We start from the raw sequence: 18,608 nt of genomic DNA, 5'->3' as shown, positions 1-18,608 counted from the left end.
TTATAACGACTTGGATACAGACACTGTTTTGATTATTATATGCGAGCTTTTGTAATGCAAAAACAAAGAGAAGGTTTCTGTACTCCACACACGATTAGAATTGCTCTCGTTCTTACCGCAAACGTATTAAGCTTCGACATAAATAGGCAGGTATAACAGAGTGCAGTAGCATTTTAAATTAATCCGCGTGTAGTAAATATTGTGCGCATTACAGCGCGTAATCATCGCAATGCCAAATCAATTGATTGCATTAACCAATATCGACGATTTGAGATCGCTACGTGAGCTGTATAAATCATATGGTATAACGCAGTTAATTGGTTATCAGACACTAGATAACTACATCAGCTGGTTGGAAAGAGAACCACATCAAAAACATATTAAGATTTACACGCTGCCGGAGGTTTGGCGAAAGAGCGGACTCTATTTGATTGTAGTGAGTATGGGAGCGCTTTTAGTAACAGATGTAATGGGAACAAAAGATCTGAATACTCTGTAGCATATATACATATGAGAACCTCTACTTCCATTCTTCTGTGTTTCATGATTCCTCCAGGATCGCTATCAACTGATGGTGAATGCTTTGGACACCGCAGAAGCCGCAAATGAATTGAGAACCGCTCTAACTCAACTTGACTGGAGTCGCGGTTATAAAATGACGGGCGTGCCGGACATACATCACGACACTATTTTCAAAATAGTATCAGACTTGGGTCTACTAATCGGCATAGTTCGGCTGCAGATAATGGTTATGCCCCGAGCAGAGGCTTTACAATTAGAAGTGTGGTAAGGAATATCTTGACTTCTTGACTAGATATAAACCCGGATCCAAACGGATTACGTAGAGCCGTCTCTTGTAGTATCGTTTCCCAGATTCTTCTTCTCCTTATCCATTATTTCATTCCAGTCTTTAATTCACACCTTTGATAACCTTTCCAGCATCCCATCGGAGTACGAATTCCGTCCGCTGTCGCCAGACGATGCTGTTATTGTGAATGATATTTGGTATTCACGTGCAAATGGTACTTTGGAGTTTATCAAGCAACTCATCAGAAACAATTACAATATTGGAATTTATCTGAAATCAACTGGTGAATTGATAGCCTGGTGTATAAGGCAAGCGCAAACTCAGCTCTATTTTATATTTAAGAGCATTTTACTATAATTATGCTCTACGCTCCCAACAGGTGTAATTTGGGTCTGCTGGGCATGCTACATGTCAAGGATGCTCATCGTGGGCGTGGTCTAGCCGTTGCAATGGTGCATTATTTATCACGACAGTATGCGCAAGCCGGCGACGACGCCACCACTATGATAAGTTATAGCAATACGGCTTCCATTTCGCTTTTTACGAAACTGAATTTCCGAAAAGTCGGCACCACACACATTTTTAGAACAAAACGCAGCGAAACTACCGAAATCTGGTCAGACGAGCTGGAGGCTAGGGAGCAATAAAATAATCAAAAATAAAACAATTTAGCTAATTTTATTTGTATTTATTTAACATTAACGAGCTGTCACTTATAAACTACCGTTTTTTAGAAACAAATAATTGTACATATTCAAAGTTTAAGTTCAAACACATATTGTTTATAGTATGGCATTAAGTTTTCTGCTCCGATAAGATAGTAATTGCTTTAGAATTACACGCTGTACTCGCATTAAATTAAGTTTTGGTATGCGCTCTTTGGTTTTAGTTACGGTGGCACTTCGTTTCAGATTTACACTCAAACCGGCGTTGAGTTGCTTTGAAGTTCAACGTCGTGCGTTGCTGCTGCAGGCGCTGCTTCCGCACGCTTTGTAATCTACAAAAGTTTCAAGGCGAGTTTAAAGGCAAGATGTGCAAGAGAGGAAAGACTCATATATATTTACGCGCTACAAAGTTCTTCCCATTTTGGTCGGCATGCAAATATGTACAGGAGAAGGTGTTGATATTGAAGAAGTGGAAGCATGCATTAGATATTTACTTTAGAGCTTAACACATTTTAAACTAAGGATATGGTGGCAAAAAGCGCTAGATTATCATTTATTTAATATTTACATAAATATATTTTAGCTTGAAGTTGGTGAAAAAATATTTTTAGTATTCTTCTCTGTAGACAAGTAGCATGCAATAAATAAATAAATTTCATATCGGCATTCAATTTAGAGTAAGCTATTTCCACTCAAATAAATTTCATTCTCAGTCCTTAAAAATACGTCATTGACACTTGTTCACAGTAATTTAATTAAAATATAAATAAATGTTTAATATAAATTCTCATTAATTAACTCAAATCATAAAAAAATCGCATGACATATTTCTAGTTAATGCAACGCAAGCGAGTGCGCTTCAACGGGCATCTAATGGAGAGTTTATTATTTATGAGCATAATTAAATTTCCATTTCGGCATTACGGGAGCATGCAGCAATTACAGATTGCAGCAATTATGAAGCCGCATATTTAATAAAAAGCATTTAATGTGTGGCAGAGAAAGGCAGGAAAATAAAAAAAAGGATTTCATACCGCTTAACCGTTGTTATTTAGGCATGAGGGCGAGTAAAACAGAATCAAAACGGCTGTGAATTAGTAAATATTTATGACAATCCCATGCATTTCCATAAACGTTTTTGTGGCTTAAATTATTATTTTTGGAAACCAACAACAAATATCTCATGCAATAAAAAATATGAAAACAATTTTGTTACTGAAAATTGTTAATTTTGTATATTTATTCGCTGATTGGGAAAATATGAAGTCCGTACAATCACTATTCAGCCAAACTAGGTTATTTAACCTCACTTTTTTTTCTAAATTTTAATAGAAAAAAAATAATGATTTTCACGCATACGAAATCTTTAGATTTAAACTCCATTTATTTTCAGTTTCAACTTAACTACACCTTGCTATAAGCTAGCTTATATACTAGTTAATAGTCGTTGTTGTTTTTATTGTTAGTACAGCCACAAAGTATTAATTATACTGTTATCTTCCCGTTATATCATTAGTTAATGCTTATGAGACTTACCAAAAAAATAGAATTCACTATGTTTCACACATAAATATGTATAATCACTTACTCCGTTCTTAACAACTATGCTACTTATTGTTGTACAATACAAGTTGAAATACTTTATATATTATATATACAAATATATAACTTTAATTTGAATACTATACGACCCAGAAAGTGTATGGAATGGCGAACAACTTGAAGAAATCTTATAAAGATATACTTAGTGCTTAAATTTTTTGAAATAATAACAATAAATAACAAAATGATCTCGAAAATTCCAAAAAAAACGGTCTCAGTAACGCGACAGTTGTATACCAAAGCCTTGACTCTACAAGGCACAGGGATATCGGAAACTACAGTACCTTAGGCATATCACCTCTTTTTTACATAAGTTATTTTAACGGGTGATTTTTTTGAGGTTAGGATTTTCATGCATTAGTATTTGACAGATCACGTGGGATTTCAGACATGGTGTCAAAGAGAAAGATGCTCAGTATGCTTTGACATTTCATCATGAATAGACTTACTAACGAGCAACGCTTGCAAATCATTGAATTTTATTACCAAAATCAGTGTTCGGTTCGAAATGTTTTTTATCGACAAATTTTGTTCAGCGATGAGGCTCATTTCTGGTTGAATGGCTACGTAAATAAGCAAAATTGCCGCATTTGGGGTGAAGAGCAACCAGAAGCCGTTCAAGAACTGCCCATGCATCCCGAAAAATGCACTGTTTGGTGTGGTTTGTACGCTGGTGGAATCATTGGACCGTATTTTTTCAAAGATGCTGTTGGACGCAACGTTACGGTGAATGGCGATCGCTATCGTTCGATGCTAACAAACTTTTTGTTGCCAAAAATGGAAGAACTGAACTTGGTTGACATGTGGTTTCAACAAGATGGCGCTACATGCCACACAGCTCGCGATTCTATGGCCATTTTGAGGGAAAACTTCGGAGAACAATTCATCTCAAGAAATGGACCCGTAAGTTGGCCACCAAGATCATGCGATTTAACGCCTTTAGACTATTTTTTGTGGGGCTACGTCAAGTCTAAAGTCTACAGAAATAAGCCAGCAACTATTCCAGCTTTGGAAGACAACATTTCCGAAGAAATTCGGGCTATTCCGGCCGAAATGCTCGAAAAAGTTGCCCAAAATTGGACTTTCCGAATGGACCACCTAAGACGCAGCCGCGGTCAACATTTAAATGAAATTATCTTCAAAAAGTAAATGTCATGAACCAATCTAACGTTTCAAATAAAGAACCGATGAGATTTTGCAAATTTTATGCGTTTTTTTTTTTTAAAAAGTTATCAAGCTCTTAAAAAATCACCCTTTATATATCCAGAGTTCTACAGTAGTGTTTGGAACTCGAGATTTCACCTAAGGAAACCACACAATATCTTCCTCTCTTTGTGCTTAGTAATTAATGGAGATCTTAAACTGTTTTCGTGACAAGCATATATGCATGATTTACGACACATATACACCGATGTAAATTCGTAAAGTTAATACAAATTATATTCTATTAAATATAATAATAATGATATGTGGTTAATTTACACAAATTATGACAACTTATTTTCAATTGGCCCATTTTTGTTGTTAATTGAACGTTTACTCAATAATGACTCGGTTAATTGTGTCGATATATGAGAGTTGAGTACCGCTGATGAGTTCTTTGGTATGTTATTTGCTACTGTTTGTTGCATATAGGGAGTGTCTCTTACTTTGAAGCAACGTATTTTGAAGTGGTCGCACATCTCGCAGACCTAAAAGTAAAAAACATTTAACAGGAAGGCATTAAAATTTTTTTTTTAGCAATTTAGTATAGAAATATTTCAACATTTCTTTCAAAAAACATAAAAAATTCAATTGTTTATACTCACCACCCCCTTTCCGTAATGCAGGTGTGCTATGGTGATGAAAATCGTTAAGGCCTGCACGATCCAACACTCCATGTCGGCGCTAATGTCGGTGCCCAGCACTTGCTTATAACAGGGAAAGCAGGAGACCGCTACTGTGGCCAAGAGCGGCCAGAAGAGCAGATTGAAGCCGTCACAGCGCACATCGGACATTTGCGCCACAATCAAGCGACACTGTTTACGAAAAATGCAGTAAATAATAATACAAGTATTAGCACACACAGAACACTCGAAAGCTAGACGACTGAGTGTGTTACAAGTGGCTGATATTTGAGCGCGAAAAGAGCGCAATGTATTGATGCGCCAACAATGCGACAGCGAAGTCATTAAACTTGTAAGTGACACTCAGCTGTAGCAATAAACAGTATTGAAGGCAAAAAATATGCGCGTCATATTGATATTACTACGAAGGAGTCACAATGGGGATGTAGCGTATGATAAGCGTGAAATCCTAAAGGAATGCTACGACTGTTACCACTGCATACTTTTGGGAGTTTAGCTACATATTCGAAATTGATTAATTACGCATGGAACTACATTAAAATCTTCGTTGGGAAGAGGGAGAAAATATTTAAAGTATGCCAGAAGTATTCCATATCTAAAACTATATAGAGTATATGAAGAAGTAGCAGCAGTAGCAGGTACTCTAAAATGCTACTTTTTCTCAGCTTGAAAGCAAAATTATTATCACTTAAATTATGCTGTTGCTTCTTGCAATCCCTTTCATACGTATTTATTTATTTTTTTCATTATCCGCTTCAGTGTATCTCTTACAAGTGCCGCATTCACAAACACTTACAGCCACTTGGCTGCACACTTCACTTGCTAAAGCCTCAATCAAATATGGGCGACATTATTTGGCAGATACTGGCAAAGTGTGCATTCATGCACATAACCGCAACCGCGTACACATGCACTTACCGCTATATTGGAAAATAACGTGCCGAAGAGTACGAAAAGTATGCGCGGCGACAGATCAATGATGCTATTGCGCGAGTAGAAGCACCAGAATGTGGTGATTGCGAACAGCCACAAGAAGGGGAAGAGAGGGCGTGCCGCCTCCATGAATGGGCGCATTTTACCAGTTTTATTTTTGTACGATCTGTAAATGATAGGAGCGCATGAATATGAGATTTTTAATATTTTTTGCAGACATATTTTTACAGCGCAGTGTAAAGAAAGAGAAAAAAATAAATGCGAGTACTTACAAGTAAATATTTTTGATGATAATGGGATGACTGCTCACCATCGCTGAGCCAATCAGCACAATCTCAAATAAGTTCGCCATGCTTAGGTTCAAGAAGGGACGCGCATGCCAAATTTCCGGGCCGACAAGTGTGGTGAAGAAGAGCATTAAACTGACGCCCTGTCAAATTAATTAAAATAAAATGTTAGCTTTCAGTAAATAATTTAGATTATCTGGCGCTTAATGTCATATCCTGCAAAAGTTGTACACAAATGTGTATCCTTGGCAACGCGTAAGCGGAAAATTGTATATATTTTATAACAGTTTCAATGCATAAAATTAATTTCCACACTCCTCACGCGCGGCCAGAGTATGGGCACATAACTTCCAAACCCCATCCATATTCCATTTGTGAAAAGTGTTACAAGCCGAGATTTAAATACAAAAAACCGAACAACTTTTCTCTTTTACATATTCATCGCTTATAACAGCACAGTAACCGCCGGCAATCACCGCTACACTGACGTTTTACAACTGAAATAACGAAGATTTTTTTTTGTTTTTCGCAAAACTTACCCACATCGTGCAGTCGTAGCCCCACGGCAGGAACATCACGCCGGTGTTGTACTTCTCGACGTGTGTCAAATAAAAATTCAGAAAAACATTCCATATAACGAAGAACATATGAATCGGTGGCAAATCGTTGGTACCAAACAGCGAAAACATATAAATGGGTATCAGCACAGCCGAGTACGAGTCCAAGCCGTGGTCGAAGAGTTCGCCCAGCGGACCACTGGTGCCGGTGCGCCGTGCCTGCTTGCCATCCATGCCATCTGTGTGGGGAGAGAATAGAGGTAGAGGAGTAGTGTATAGCTAAAATGTATGCTAAAGGTAGGCAAGTTGGTCGGCGCTAAAAAGTATGCAACAAAATTGAGGATAAAACTTTTCGCCATTGCCAAATTACCGGGCATATTTAAGTGAGTCATATGCAAAAGACTAGAGTAACAGCGTTGAGAAGTTTTGTTAGTGATGATACTACTGGTGCCTCAGCATTAGTAGGGTACTAAAATTTGATATTGTTGAAGGTTGAGGATTATGAATGAAAAGTTTTTGAAAAAAAATTAAAAAATAAATAAAAGAAATTAAACAAAAAATAAATCGCTTTATATTTCACAAAAAAACACAAAATTTGACAATCGCAAAAACTCTGCAGCACACCGACCAACACTACCGCCGTAACTCACCTAAATTGTAGTAAAGTAAAATATTTATAGCCGCCACCGACCAAACCCAGCGCGGCACTGTGTGCACGTCGTGGTTCGCGCCCTGAAAGTCCCAATCGTAATATGCAATTAAAATGAAATTGACCACGGTCAACAGGAAGCCGGTGAATGTGATGAGATTCGGTGCTAGCCATTTCGGTAGGAACTGCAATGAAATATTTCACGATTTACATACCCACATATACATATACATTTTTACAGTTATGTGATGTCATGTGAGCCTGTGTGCGTGCGCTTGGATTTTGCTGAAACAAAACTCGTAAAAAATCTATGTTTGCTTATGCAGAGGACAGCAAACCAGCAACTGTGGCCTGGACTGTGGATTTCAGTTGGGGAATTGACGCAGTGGTTTGTTTTTAGTTTTGGATTTTAAATACTACCGAATCCACGGCACACAAGCACACACACACACATGGGAAGCAGAGCTTATTAAACTTTCACATGCTCCTGCACTGCATGTAAACACTTCAGCACAAAGATTGCTGCGCTCAAAGGCTACTTCCTCCGGTGTACTCCGCTCGGTACTCACCTGTACACACCAGTTCCAGAAAGGATGCATAACATAGACGCTGATGTAGCCGGTGTCGATGCTGTTGTACTGAAAGTAAACAAAAACAAGAAAAATTCATGAAAATACATATGAAACACTGTGAAGCGAGGAAGTGAGGTGGTGAAGAGGTAGCAGGAAGTCATTAAAATGGCTGAAATAATTATAAATCGAAATGGCAAAGGAATGCTGTTGTTTTTGTATTTGTTTTTGTTTTTGTATGAGTAGTGCCAGCTGAAACCGCGAGTTTCAATTAATTTTTAAATAAATCCCAAACCGTACTTTGTGCGTGCTACATTATTGACTAGTAACGGTAATTGAATTTTTTGATAGCTCCCAGACATACATATATACACACGAAAGTTTGAGGGTGTATAAGCGCACTTCAGGCGGTTTTGCTCAAGAGTGCAAGCGTACAATTGAAGCTACGCTTTTTCGTTTCTTTGAGTTGTTTTTGGTAGCGCAAAAGATCTCTGGAGTTTACTTGCAAAGACTGAAGCTGAAGTAAACAAATGGAAAACAGATTGTATTAATAACTGAGGTCTCTTGTGTTGCCTTTGATAGCTCTTTTTTGTTGAGTTCAAAGGAGAGCTTATGTATGCGATATAGAGGAAAAGTGTCTTCTTGCAAGCTAAATAATATTTAGTATGTTATTTTGTGTTCAATAATAATTCTTTTAGTTAATATTTTCAATAATTATCATAAGCAGGATTTGGAAAATAAAGAAAACAGTTGCATAATTGAAAGTACTAGCTGTAATCTCGGCTTAACGCCTAATAACTCTCTACACCCAAGCTATTTACTTCAAACATGTGCGCAGTTCCCACCAAGGCTTACATCGAACACAGCTATTAAAAGCTTCCCACTCGCTGTAATTATTTTGCTATTACTAACTAATCACATTAGTATCAAGCTTGAGATCTTCAAGTACTTTAGTGATTATAACCTCTATAATAACCGTCTAATTGTTAATGTAATAAATACGTTAATCATCCAACGAGTAGTTATATATACAGACACATATATCCTAGTATACCAATATTAACCTCATCGCTAATTAGTAGATAACAAATGTACTGAAAGGAAGTGCTTAAATCATGCTGCAACAAGCACTTCATCAAATAGCGTAAATGTTGCCAACACTACAACAAAACAATGTAAGCGATGGCGAGAACTGACTAAAGAAAAAGTTATTGATTTTAATTGCACCGAAGCTGGCGCATAAATCTACGAAAAAATGTTAACCTTTTTTACTAAATAAAAATATTTTATTTCACAATTATTGCAGTCACTGGAAAAAACATGTATCGTACATCGAAATGAAATGTTATGTATTTATCAGCATGTGCTACAAACGAAAAAGCTTACATTGGGGGTGGGGCATATAGCTTTCACTAATAAATGCCCACTTTACATCGCTTAAAATCGATTATTTTACAATTTTGTATTGTATTTGTGTCGGCCAATTGTAGACGGACATTTCAAACTGACAGTCACGCGAGGAAATGTTAAAACAATTGAAATGTGCGCATATTCACACACTCAATAATGGTATTTTATATATTTTTTGTAAAAAAAAAAAAAGATTTTAATAATTTGCCTTAATAGTTGTAGTTGTTTGTTGTTATAGTTGTAGTTATTGTTAAAGTCGTTGAAATTTGGAAAACATTTGTGAAGTTGGGCACATGGTCCCAATTGGTCGTGGGTCAATACTTTAAGGACTCTCATAGTTAAAAGTCAGTAAGAGGTTCTTGAAGCAGATAAAATAAGTTAGTATAGATTCAGTAAGTGGAGTGAAACCACATCAGCGAGTTGTTGTTGTCATGTCTAGAGTTCAATATTTGAAATGATATTCGGATGTATTAGGTCTACAACTTTGCTTCCGCAGTTTTCCAATAGATGTCTCTAGGGTCAAGCACTGGTCGATTAAATCGATTAAATCGCTTTATATCGATCTTGGACATTTGTGTCAACATTAACCCAACAAAATATTTGTAGAGATCTGTTTGCATCCCAAACTTATTCTCAACTGAAAATGTCACTTTTTGAGCCGAATTCTCGACATTTGCGGGAAATTATGTTTTTCTTTTTTAATTCCCAGAAAAGTGCGGCTGAGACTCATCGACATTTGTAACATTTTGTTACAAAAAAGCGGCGGAAGTAAAGTTGTAGACCATAATTCATCTCTTCCTCTCTCTCTCTCTCTCTCTCTCTTGATGTTTCAGCTATTATTAGAAATAATAAATAAGAGGATTTGAAATGGAATAAAGTCAATTCTGGCTAAAAAAAAATCAAGTAGACTGCATCTTGCTTTCCAAATTTAAAACTAGGAATGTGTGTTCCATTATTTCTATTATTTTATGGAGCCCATCTCGTATGGAAATTAATAATAACAACATCTGTTAGAAAAAAAATCCACACTTTAATGGCAAACGTGAAAGCCTGCCATGAGGCTTCAAAAAAACACTTCTTAGGAAGTGGAGCATATGACACCCGTTGTGCCCATTTTGTGTGTGTGTGTGTTTATTCCACGTATGAGTATGTGTTTGTGTGTGGTCAATGACTTTTGCCAGCGAACGGATGAGCAAATTTGCTGATAAGCGCTACGAAGCGTGCACAAGCGGCCATCAAACATGAGCGTTATCACTTTGACTATTCATTCGTACATTGGTGTTGACAAGCTGTAAATTCTATTTTCGTCATACACACACACACATACACAAACATATTTATATTCATTGTAAACACAATACAACAGCGGCTGTTTGGCTCAGTGAGATTGTAGCGTATAATCAACTAATTAATATGTGCTGAGAAAAAAAAACATTTGAGGAAATCTACATATATTACGAGTACTTCGTAGTTTATGCTTTTTACAAGCACTTTCAAGCGCTATTTATATGCACACTAATCCACTCATTCATCAGCCTTTGACGTTCAATTTGCTTGTTGTGTTTTCATTCATGCAAATTGCATCAACATGCATCAATTTAAATTTAATTGTCAATTGTTGTAATCATTTCGTTGCACAACTACACGTCTCTCTTTATGTATGCATGTATGTCTGTAGGTGCGCTTGTGTGTGGCTAATCATTGCACTTACGGGTGTTTACAAACAAGTTTCTTTCGTGACTGCAGACTTGTAAATAACAAACCTTGTTTATTTGTTTATTATTTTAGTAAATATTTATTTATAATTCGGTATTCAAGTCTACAGAATATGAGTATGCTAAGTGCGGATTGCCAAGTCTTTGAGAAATCATAAAATAAATCAACTAAACGAAAATTCCATTATGAAAAAGAAAACGCGGCGTATGAGTAACCTTGAACTATTAACTCTTTGCGGCAAATATAGATATATATTCATCTATACTACTATTATAAAGGGTAATGAATAAACTCAAAAACCATTCACCATTCGAAAGCTACGCTCACTTTGAATAACATAGGCTATATTTATTGCTAGAATCAAAACTTTCGGGAAATAGTTCTCAGGTGAGGGTATCAAAAAGATTTCGGAGAATCTTAATCGGAAACTGAAAATCGTCAAAATATTAGAAATATACAAGCTCACTTCAAAGCCATCGGACACCAAAGACCACACTCAAAAATGTAAACAAAAATATCACGTGACCTTGAAATGACATCACGTGATCAGGGTGGGGTCATTGACCTCACTCAGAAATGTGAACAAAAATATCACGTGACCTTGATGTGATCTCACGTGATATGGGCGGGGTCATTGACCTGTAAACAAAAATATCACGTGATCTTAAAATGTCATCACGTGATCAACGTGGGGTCATTGACCTCACTCAGAAATGTAAACAAAAATATCTTGACCTTAAATGACATCACGTGATCAAGGTGACCTTGAAATGACATCACGTGATCAGGGTGGGGTCATTGACCTCACTCAGAAATATGAACAAAAATATCACGTGACCTTGATGCGATCTCACGTGATATGGGCGGGGTCATTGACCTGTAAACAAAAATATCACGTGATCTTAAAATGTCACCACGTGATCAACGTGGGGTCATTGACCTCACTCAGAAATGTAAACAAAAATATCTTGACCTTAAAATGACATCACGTGATCAAGGTGCGGTCATTGACCTCACTCAGAAATGTAAACAAAAATATCAAGGGACCTTGATGTGACATCACGTGATCAGGCTAGGGTCATTGAACTGTAAACAAAAATATCACGTGACCTTGATGTGACATCATGTGATCTGTCATTGACCTGTAAACAAAAATATCACGTGATCAAGGTGGGGTCATTGACCTCATGGGGCAACCGGAGATGATGTTACCGGAACCGGGAATGGGACATCCGGAACCGGACATGGATAACTATGTTGCCGGAAGCGGATATGGGGTGGCTGAATATTGGTTACTGAAACTGGAAGTGGGGCATCCGGAAACGGAATGAGCCAACTGGAACCAGATATGCGATAACCGATAGAACCAGATATGGGAATGATGTGCCGGTACCGGATATGATGTTACCGGAACCGGAAATGGGACATCCGAAACCGGACATGGATAACTATGTTGCCGGAACCGGATATGGGGTGGCTGAATATTGGTCACTGGAACTGGAAGTGGGGCATCCGGAAATGGAATGAGCCAACTGGAACCAGATATGGGAATGATGTGCCGGAACCGGAAATGAAACAACCGGAAACGGATGTTCAATATAGAGCAGACGTCATGGAAATTGACGGAAGTGGAAATTGGACAGGAAACGTCCCTTCTCCAGAAAGTGCTTATTAACGGAAGCAGTGTTAGCTTCAGGGCTTAACATAAATGTTTCCTGTTCATGGAAGACATGGAAGACGGTTTGTATCATATCCGCCGTTTTCCATTATGAGACTTCCGTTTCCTGTAATCGTTATCGATATTGGTGTAAAAAAAAAAATATATATATAAAATATATAAAAATATAATAAAATCGTTCTTTTTATATTCTTTTACACTTAGCACCTTAAATCCAATAAAAAATCGCATTTCAATAAAAGCACATTGGCAATACTAAATGCAGTGGCGTGATTGCGAATTAAATAGAACATTGATAATTGATTTTTTCAGCATTGGTGCGGCTTTATTTATATTTATGGCCGCAATTGTTATTGATTCTTTTTGGTTTTATTTAACAAATAAAAATTACAAATATTTAATTTCGAGTAAATAATTAAATGAAATAATGAAGTGAAATATTGTATTACTATTAATTAGTGCGTAAACAACTGTGACCCACCACGATTAATATTTATATTGTTTTTCATTATATTCCATATATAGTATATGGCTAATCGCTGAAATATAGTATTAAACACAGCTTGCATTATAATAAATCATCAAAGTGGAATGAGTATGCCAAACGAAATCATTTAGAGTTCAATGGAAATCACGTTTCTGAAATAATTGAATTATCTAGCATTTTCGTTGAAAATGATGCAATAAAAAAATAAAAATCATGATTGCTAAAAACACTTAAGGCAGTAGTCTGCTTTACAGGCTTCAAAAAATCGATTTTTTTCTTTTGTTTTAAATCTCTTCCAAAACTATCCAAGAATATGTCTTTAAAATTCCAGAGGCCAATTCCACATATTTTCGAAGCTAGAGCAATTTTAGTGGCCGAGCGGCGAGCAGGTGCGAATGCTCAGGCAGACCTTTAAAGCGCGTTTTCTCGAGTTTTCATTTTCAGAAGTGTTAGAAAACGATGCCGGCGATAGCAAAAAGAATATATGTCCGATCGAAAAAACCAAAGTGATCTAGCTTCAGTATTGAATTATCTTCTATTTGAACTAAAAAAGTATTATTTAAACTACTTGTTTTGCAACTTAAAGTCAATTTTTTTCTTAAAAATGTGAATTTTTTTTTAACTTCGAAAAAATTTGGAATTTTATAAGTACTTCGGTATTTTTTTAGTTCATAAAGAAAAGAAACTTATAAAAATTAAAAAACAAATTTGATTCGACACTTTCAGAGGCAACGCACGACCTCCATCACCGGCACCGATTTACAAATGCAGACTCCAGGCGCTCCAGAAAAATACTTACAACTTTGAAAAAATTTCAATATCTTTTAATAATAAATATTGTTTTTAAGCCTTAAATATAGTACACTATCGTCTTAAAATTCCGTTTACCGCAATAATTTCCTTCCCTTTCAAAAAAATTGCTATAAAAACGGTCTTAATGTTGCTAAAACTCACCTTATAACGATCGAAGCCCTTCAGATGGGCCTCTGTTAAATATTTAATGCCAAACATGTTTGCTGATTTTCTGGCGATCTCAGGAACCTTATCGAATGTCTCTTCTTCAAGCTGTCTCTTGGGAGCTGTTTTTGGCTCTTTTATTGGTTTGATGAATTTGTTGCTTTATTATTTATTATACACACTACTAAATTTAACTTGACACTACTGTTAATTTAAGGATTCAAAACCCCCTTGACATCTTCACTTGAACACACTGACACTTGAAAGAAACGAAAAAGTATTCAAAAAAATATTCATTCAAAGCCTGAAATTTCAAACGAAGAATTTAATATTTCCAATATTTATTGAAATTTCAATATTTAATTTTATTTATTTTTATTTCAATATTTTTAAAATTTTTTTTTTTCATTATTTATATCATTATGCTTTTGCGCTATATTGGGCATTCCAAATGAATTTCCAGCGAACGCTTGGAATGCGTCGCTGAAATTAAACCGACTCTGCAAACATTTCGCTTTAACCTTAAACGCCAGGCGTTTTTAATACACACACGCAAAACTTTCAAACAGAACTACATATGTACATATATCTGTACATATGTATGAATGAATGTATGTCCCTACAAATATGCACACTTTTTACTGCTTCGTGAACTTTTTTTTTTTGTTTTTAGTTTCGCGCTTTTTGCCTTTCACGTTGTTGTCATTGCTACCGTTTTTTGCTATTTTTGTTGTTGTTGTTGCATGTGTCGTTAATGCCGCTGCATTTATTGCCGCTTTCAAAGTCAAACAAAAAAGAAAATATTTAATTTCATGGCTTGCGCCGGCGGGAGAAATGGTTAACGTATGCAACAACTTTGTGACAGCGACAGCCACCCGCTAACGGCGAACGGAGAGTGAATTTCATTGAACAAACGAACGCATATAACGTGATAGGAGCGCTCGAGCGTGATGATCATTATACACACAATCGCACACACACACAGTCACGTCTGGCGAGGAAGCAGCGTCGAAAGAAACCGGAATCATCCATCTCTTGCATAAGTGATTCTTTACGATTCTATGATTTTATTTAATTGCCAATTGTTATTTTCAACACGAGAATGTAAAGGCAATAAAGTGGGCGACGCGCACCCTAGAGCGCTACTGGCCAGCGACAACTATAATCTGTATGTGTGTGTTTATAGTTGTATATCACTGTAGCTCAGGCGGTAGATAAGGTGTACTTCCGCCCATGTATGTGAATATGTATGTAGGCAATCACTCATGCAGACCCTGCCGGAAAATCAACTAGTTCCACTATAGAACCTGTATGAATCATAAGCCTAACTAGTTAGCAGATTGTCTTTTTTCCATATGAGCCGAACATACAGAGTGCTTCGCCTGTTGCTAGATGACATTTGACGTATTTTGGTGAGAAATATACTAGATTCATGAAATTCGGCATTAATTTATGGATTTGTGGATAAAATGTTTCCAAACTCTCACTCTCGTCCCAATTTCACCAAACTGGAAATGAGTCGATGCCCTATAGACCTTGCTTGAACCTAATGTGGCTGAGAGATCCTTCTGGCTCAGGGAGTACGCTGTTCAGTAGGCATAAGCATTATTCTCGAATTGCCTAGAATCGAGGCTCAAAGAACTTCGATGGTGAAGGAGAATCTTTCTTTTGATAATTAAGAGTTTTAAACATCATATGGGCCGATGTATCAGCTACCGAAGTGTATCTATGAACTAACCTAAACTAAGCAATCCTTATCTAACCTAAACTACCTAATCTAAGATTTATAAAATCATAAAGGCAATTTTTGTTCGCAAAAAAAAAACAGTTTATAGCCTCTCAGTTCCAAATTCTATTAGCAAACTGGGCTATTCCGACTAGTAAACCTTCCGTAAGGAATTTATGTTGTAACTAGTAAGTTGTCTACCATCTAGACTGTCTCACTGCAAGGTAAATACAGCTGATAGGCAGTCGAGACAGCAGACAATCAACCACTAAGCATATCGCCACGATTAGTAAAGCTATTGCTACTGTTTACTTTAAACTCTGCAGTATTTTTATAATGTTTATCTGTTTTAGTCGCGGTAACCAAAGTAACTAAGTACAAATATGTATGGACTAACGTGCATAGTTACGCCTTCGCTGTGGACTATGAAATAAGGCCTTTATCGCACTTGAGTTTGGGGTTACGTGTACTTTGGTGCCATTCACGAGTAAAGGTGTGTCTGTGTGTATGTTATACCGGCATAATTATCGAAAAACCGTTAGTGCATGGCTGTAGTTAACTGTGGCACGGCGTACAAGTGCTTTATGGCGCTAGCATTACCACCATGATTTACGACTAACTCAGCAACCGTGAACCCACATATCTTCGTCTTATTGGTGATTAAATATTTTTGGTTTTATATTCGGGTTTAACATTAATGCTGTTCGTTTATATAAGATAATTAAAAGTTATACCCCTATATTGTGGTTTGGCTAAAAAATTTCACTGTATTAGATTTTTTCAGAAACCTTTTTCAAATTCGTTGCGAAATGACGCTTACCACTTTGAATTACTCATTTACGTATGATAATGATTCGTTTTGGATAGCGTATGAACTCTTTCTCTTCCAATTTGAACTTCAATTTCATCCAGATATCTTAGAACCCAACGACAGTTTTGACCAAGATCCAGTTGATGATATTTCTGGCATTACTGCTTGAAGATTTTGATGTTCTGAGGCATAATCTAGATTCGAACTAGATTCGGGCTTTGTTGAGCTTGTGAGATAACCATATATACCATACTTTTTGAAGACCCTGGGTGTATATTGCTAATCAATATTGCTTCATATGATTTACCGTTACGTTAATCAAACATTTTCGGAGCGTTCTTATCTAGGAGGTAAATATCAAACCTCCAATTGAGGTCTATCACGTGGAAGCTACTCATAAACTTCATCAGCTGTTTGCAGGTCACTTAAATATTTCAAGACCTTCAATTTGTTTAACTCTTATAATAAATACATATATGTATCCAATTTTTATCGACCCAACAGTGAGTTCTGATATGCGTAATCCCTAAGTGGTACTGTAGTAAGCAGCAAGTTCAAATGGAGTCGAACTTTTTTATATACCACCACTGTGCTGCTACTAATTCGCTTGAGTGGGGTAGTCGTTGTCATTAATAAGAATGAAGAAAGGTAGCAAACAGCAACAAAAATATCAGCTGAGCATTGCACATGGTGCATTCACAGACAACTTTCAAACAACCAACAAGACAACTGGGACCATACACACGAGTATGTTGAAGAGCCGATACACACTTATGTTTACGACGATTTATATACATAACTGTGCATAAAAGGCATATAGAAGTAGCACTACAGATAACTTTTGTCTTGTCAGTCAAGCAGAGGCTAGCGAGTACACGAAGCAACTAATTCACATAAAATCATTCACATTTGTATATAAAATCACAAAAGTTATGTATTTTATAACACAAAAATCCTTCGAAATAAGATGAAATAAGAATTCACTTTGCGCTTTCGTTTTCAATCGCAACTTCACTACAACAACACGCTTATTTCATTTAATTGACAAAGCACTCGAGGGAAAATGTGCACATTTTTCACGATTTCGCTTTCATTTAAGTTCGTTTGTAAGTGCAAGTACACGCCGCGCATAAAGTTTAGTTTACCGGTGTATTGCCTGCTCCTTTTCGGTCTCACCCGGCGAATATCTGGCAGTTATGAGTAATCAAGCGACCGGTTATACAATAACAAAAGACTTACGAATATGACACGCCAGAGGAAGACTAAACGGCGCGACGTGGAAAGAAAGAAAGAAATAAAGACTAAACACGAGTTATCAGGCAGGAAAGGACCACAGACGAGACGCGCACACACACGCACACGCACTCTGACTACTGACACGGAAAGCAGACGCCTGTCGACTACTGCTCGAAATCGACATTAACGGCTTGCGGCTTTGCTCAAGACTGACGGGCAATCGCCAGACGCGAACAAAAGCGATGGCATAAAAATGAGAAACAAACGCAGTGGCCGCAGTAAATAAGCTGCGACACTGGGAAGCGATTATTCCTTCACACACGGGTGTATGTGTGTATGTGTGTATGTATGTGAGAATATAAGAATATGCTTGTTATTGTCTGAAAGTGCGCAACCCAATCGTACACAGTCCATGCGGCAGCCAAGTCGCTGCTTTGCCAATGACGTCCACATCCAATAACAATAGCGACTTCTTTTGCGCGCCCAGTCTTCTGCCTTCGACTGCCATGCGGCAGCCAAGTCGCTGCTTTGCCAATGACGTCCACATCCAATAACAATAGCGACTTCTTTTGCGCGCCCAGTCTTCTGCCTTCGACTGTGAATTCGCGCTCACTTCGCATTCATTTGTTGTTCGCATTCATATGCTGATCTGCTGCTTCTTAATCACATT

General features: G+C 37.0%; 2 protein-coding genes across 11 annotated transcripts; one reads left to right on the top strand and one right to left on the bottom strand.

Annotated features, from left to right (window-relative positions):
- Positions 1–115: 115 nt before the first annotated feature.
- LOC105209754 (uncharacterized) lies at positions 116–1,489 on the top strand. Its single transcript, XM_011180346.3, has 4 exons — positions 116–436; positions 557–786; positions 940–1,116; positions 1,188–1,489. The coding sequence occupies exons 1-4, from the start codon at positions 230–232 to the stop codon at positions 1,453–1,455; spliced, it is 882 nt and encodes a 293-aa protein (XP_011178648.2). The 5' UTR covers positions 116–229; the 3' UTR covers positions 1,456–1,489.
- LOC105209753 (ethanolaminephosphotransferase 1) lies at positions 1,482–18,204 on the bottom strand. Of its 10 annotated transcripts, XM_054226954.1 has the most exons (10): positions 17,942–18,159; positions 14,163–14,424; positions 7,918–7,986; positions 7,350–7,533; positions 6,682–6,938; positions 6,128–6,285; positions 5,841–6,021; positions 4,884–5,093; positions 4,725–4,766; positions 1,482–1,805 (listed from the first exon to the last, which is right to left on the bottom strand). In XM_054226954.1, the coding sequence occupies exons 2-10, from the start codon at positions 14,217–14,219 to the stop codon at positions 1,728–1,730; spliced, it is 1,236 nt and encodes a 411-aa protein (XP_054082929.1). In that variant the 5' UTR covers positions 14,220–14,424; positions 17,942–18,159; the 3' UTR covers positions 1,482–1,727. The 10 variants fall into 10 exon arrangements, with proteins under 10 accessions (XP_054082929.1, XP_054082926.1, XP_011178640.2 ...); XM_054226951.1 differs by lacking the exon at positions 1,482–1,805 and having other exon boundaries at positions 2,837–4,766; positions 18,081–18,204; XM_011180338.3 differs by lacking the exon at positions 1,482–1,805 and having other exon boundaries at positions 2,837–4,766; positions 17,848–18,159.
- Between the last annotated feature and the right edge of the window lie 404 nt (positions 18,205–18,608).

The sequence above is a fragment of the Zeugodacus cucurbitae genome, chromosome 3 (assembly GCF_028554725.1).
Source record: "Zeugodacus cucurbitae isolate PBARC_wt_2022May chromosome 3, idZeuCucr1.2, whole genome shotgun sequence".
Classification (NCBI taxonomy): Eukaryota; Metazoa; Arthropoda; class Insecta; order Diptera; family Tephritidae; genus Zeugodacus; species Zeugodacus cucurbitae.
Note: the sequence above shows the minus strand (reverse complement) of the source record. Positions and strands in the feature narration are given on the sequence as shown.

Coding starts and splice junctions, on each gene's coding strand:
- LOC105209754 (XM_011180346.3), top strand. CDS start 230: ATGCCAAATCAATTGATTGCATTAACCAATATCGACGATTTGAGATCG. Junction 787..939: donor GCTTTACAATTAGAAGTGTG/GTAAGGAATATC, acceptor TAACCTTTCCAG/CATCCCATCGGAGTACGAAT. Junction 1,117..1,187: donor TTGATAGCCTGGTGTATAAG/GCAAGCGCAAAC, acceptor CGCTCCCAACAG/GTGTAATTTGGGTCTGCTGG.
- LOC105209753 (XM_054226951.1), bottom strand. CDS start 14,219: ATGTTTGGCATTAAATATTTAACAGAGGCCCATCTGAAGGGCTTCGAT. Junction 7,987..14,162: donor AGGGCTTCGATCGTTATAAG/GTGAGTTTTAGC, acceptor GTTTACTTTCAG/TACAACAGCATCGACACCGG. Junction 6,022..6,127: donor ATCATCAAAAATATTTACTT/GTAAGTACTCGC, acceptor TATCATTTACAG/ATCGTACAAAAATAAAACTG.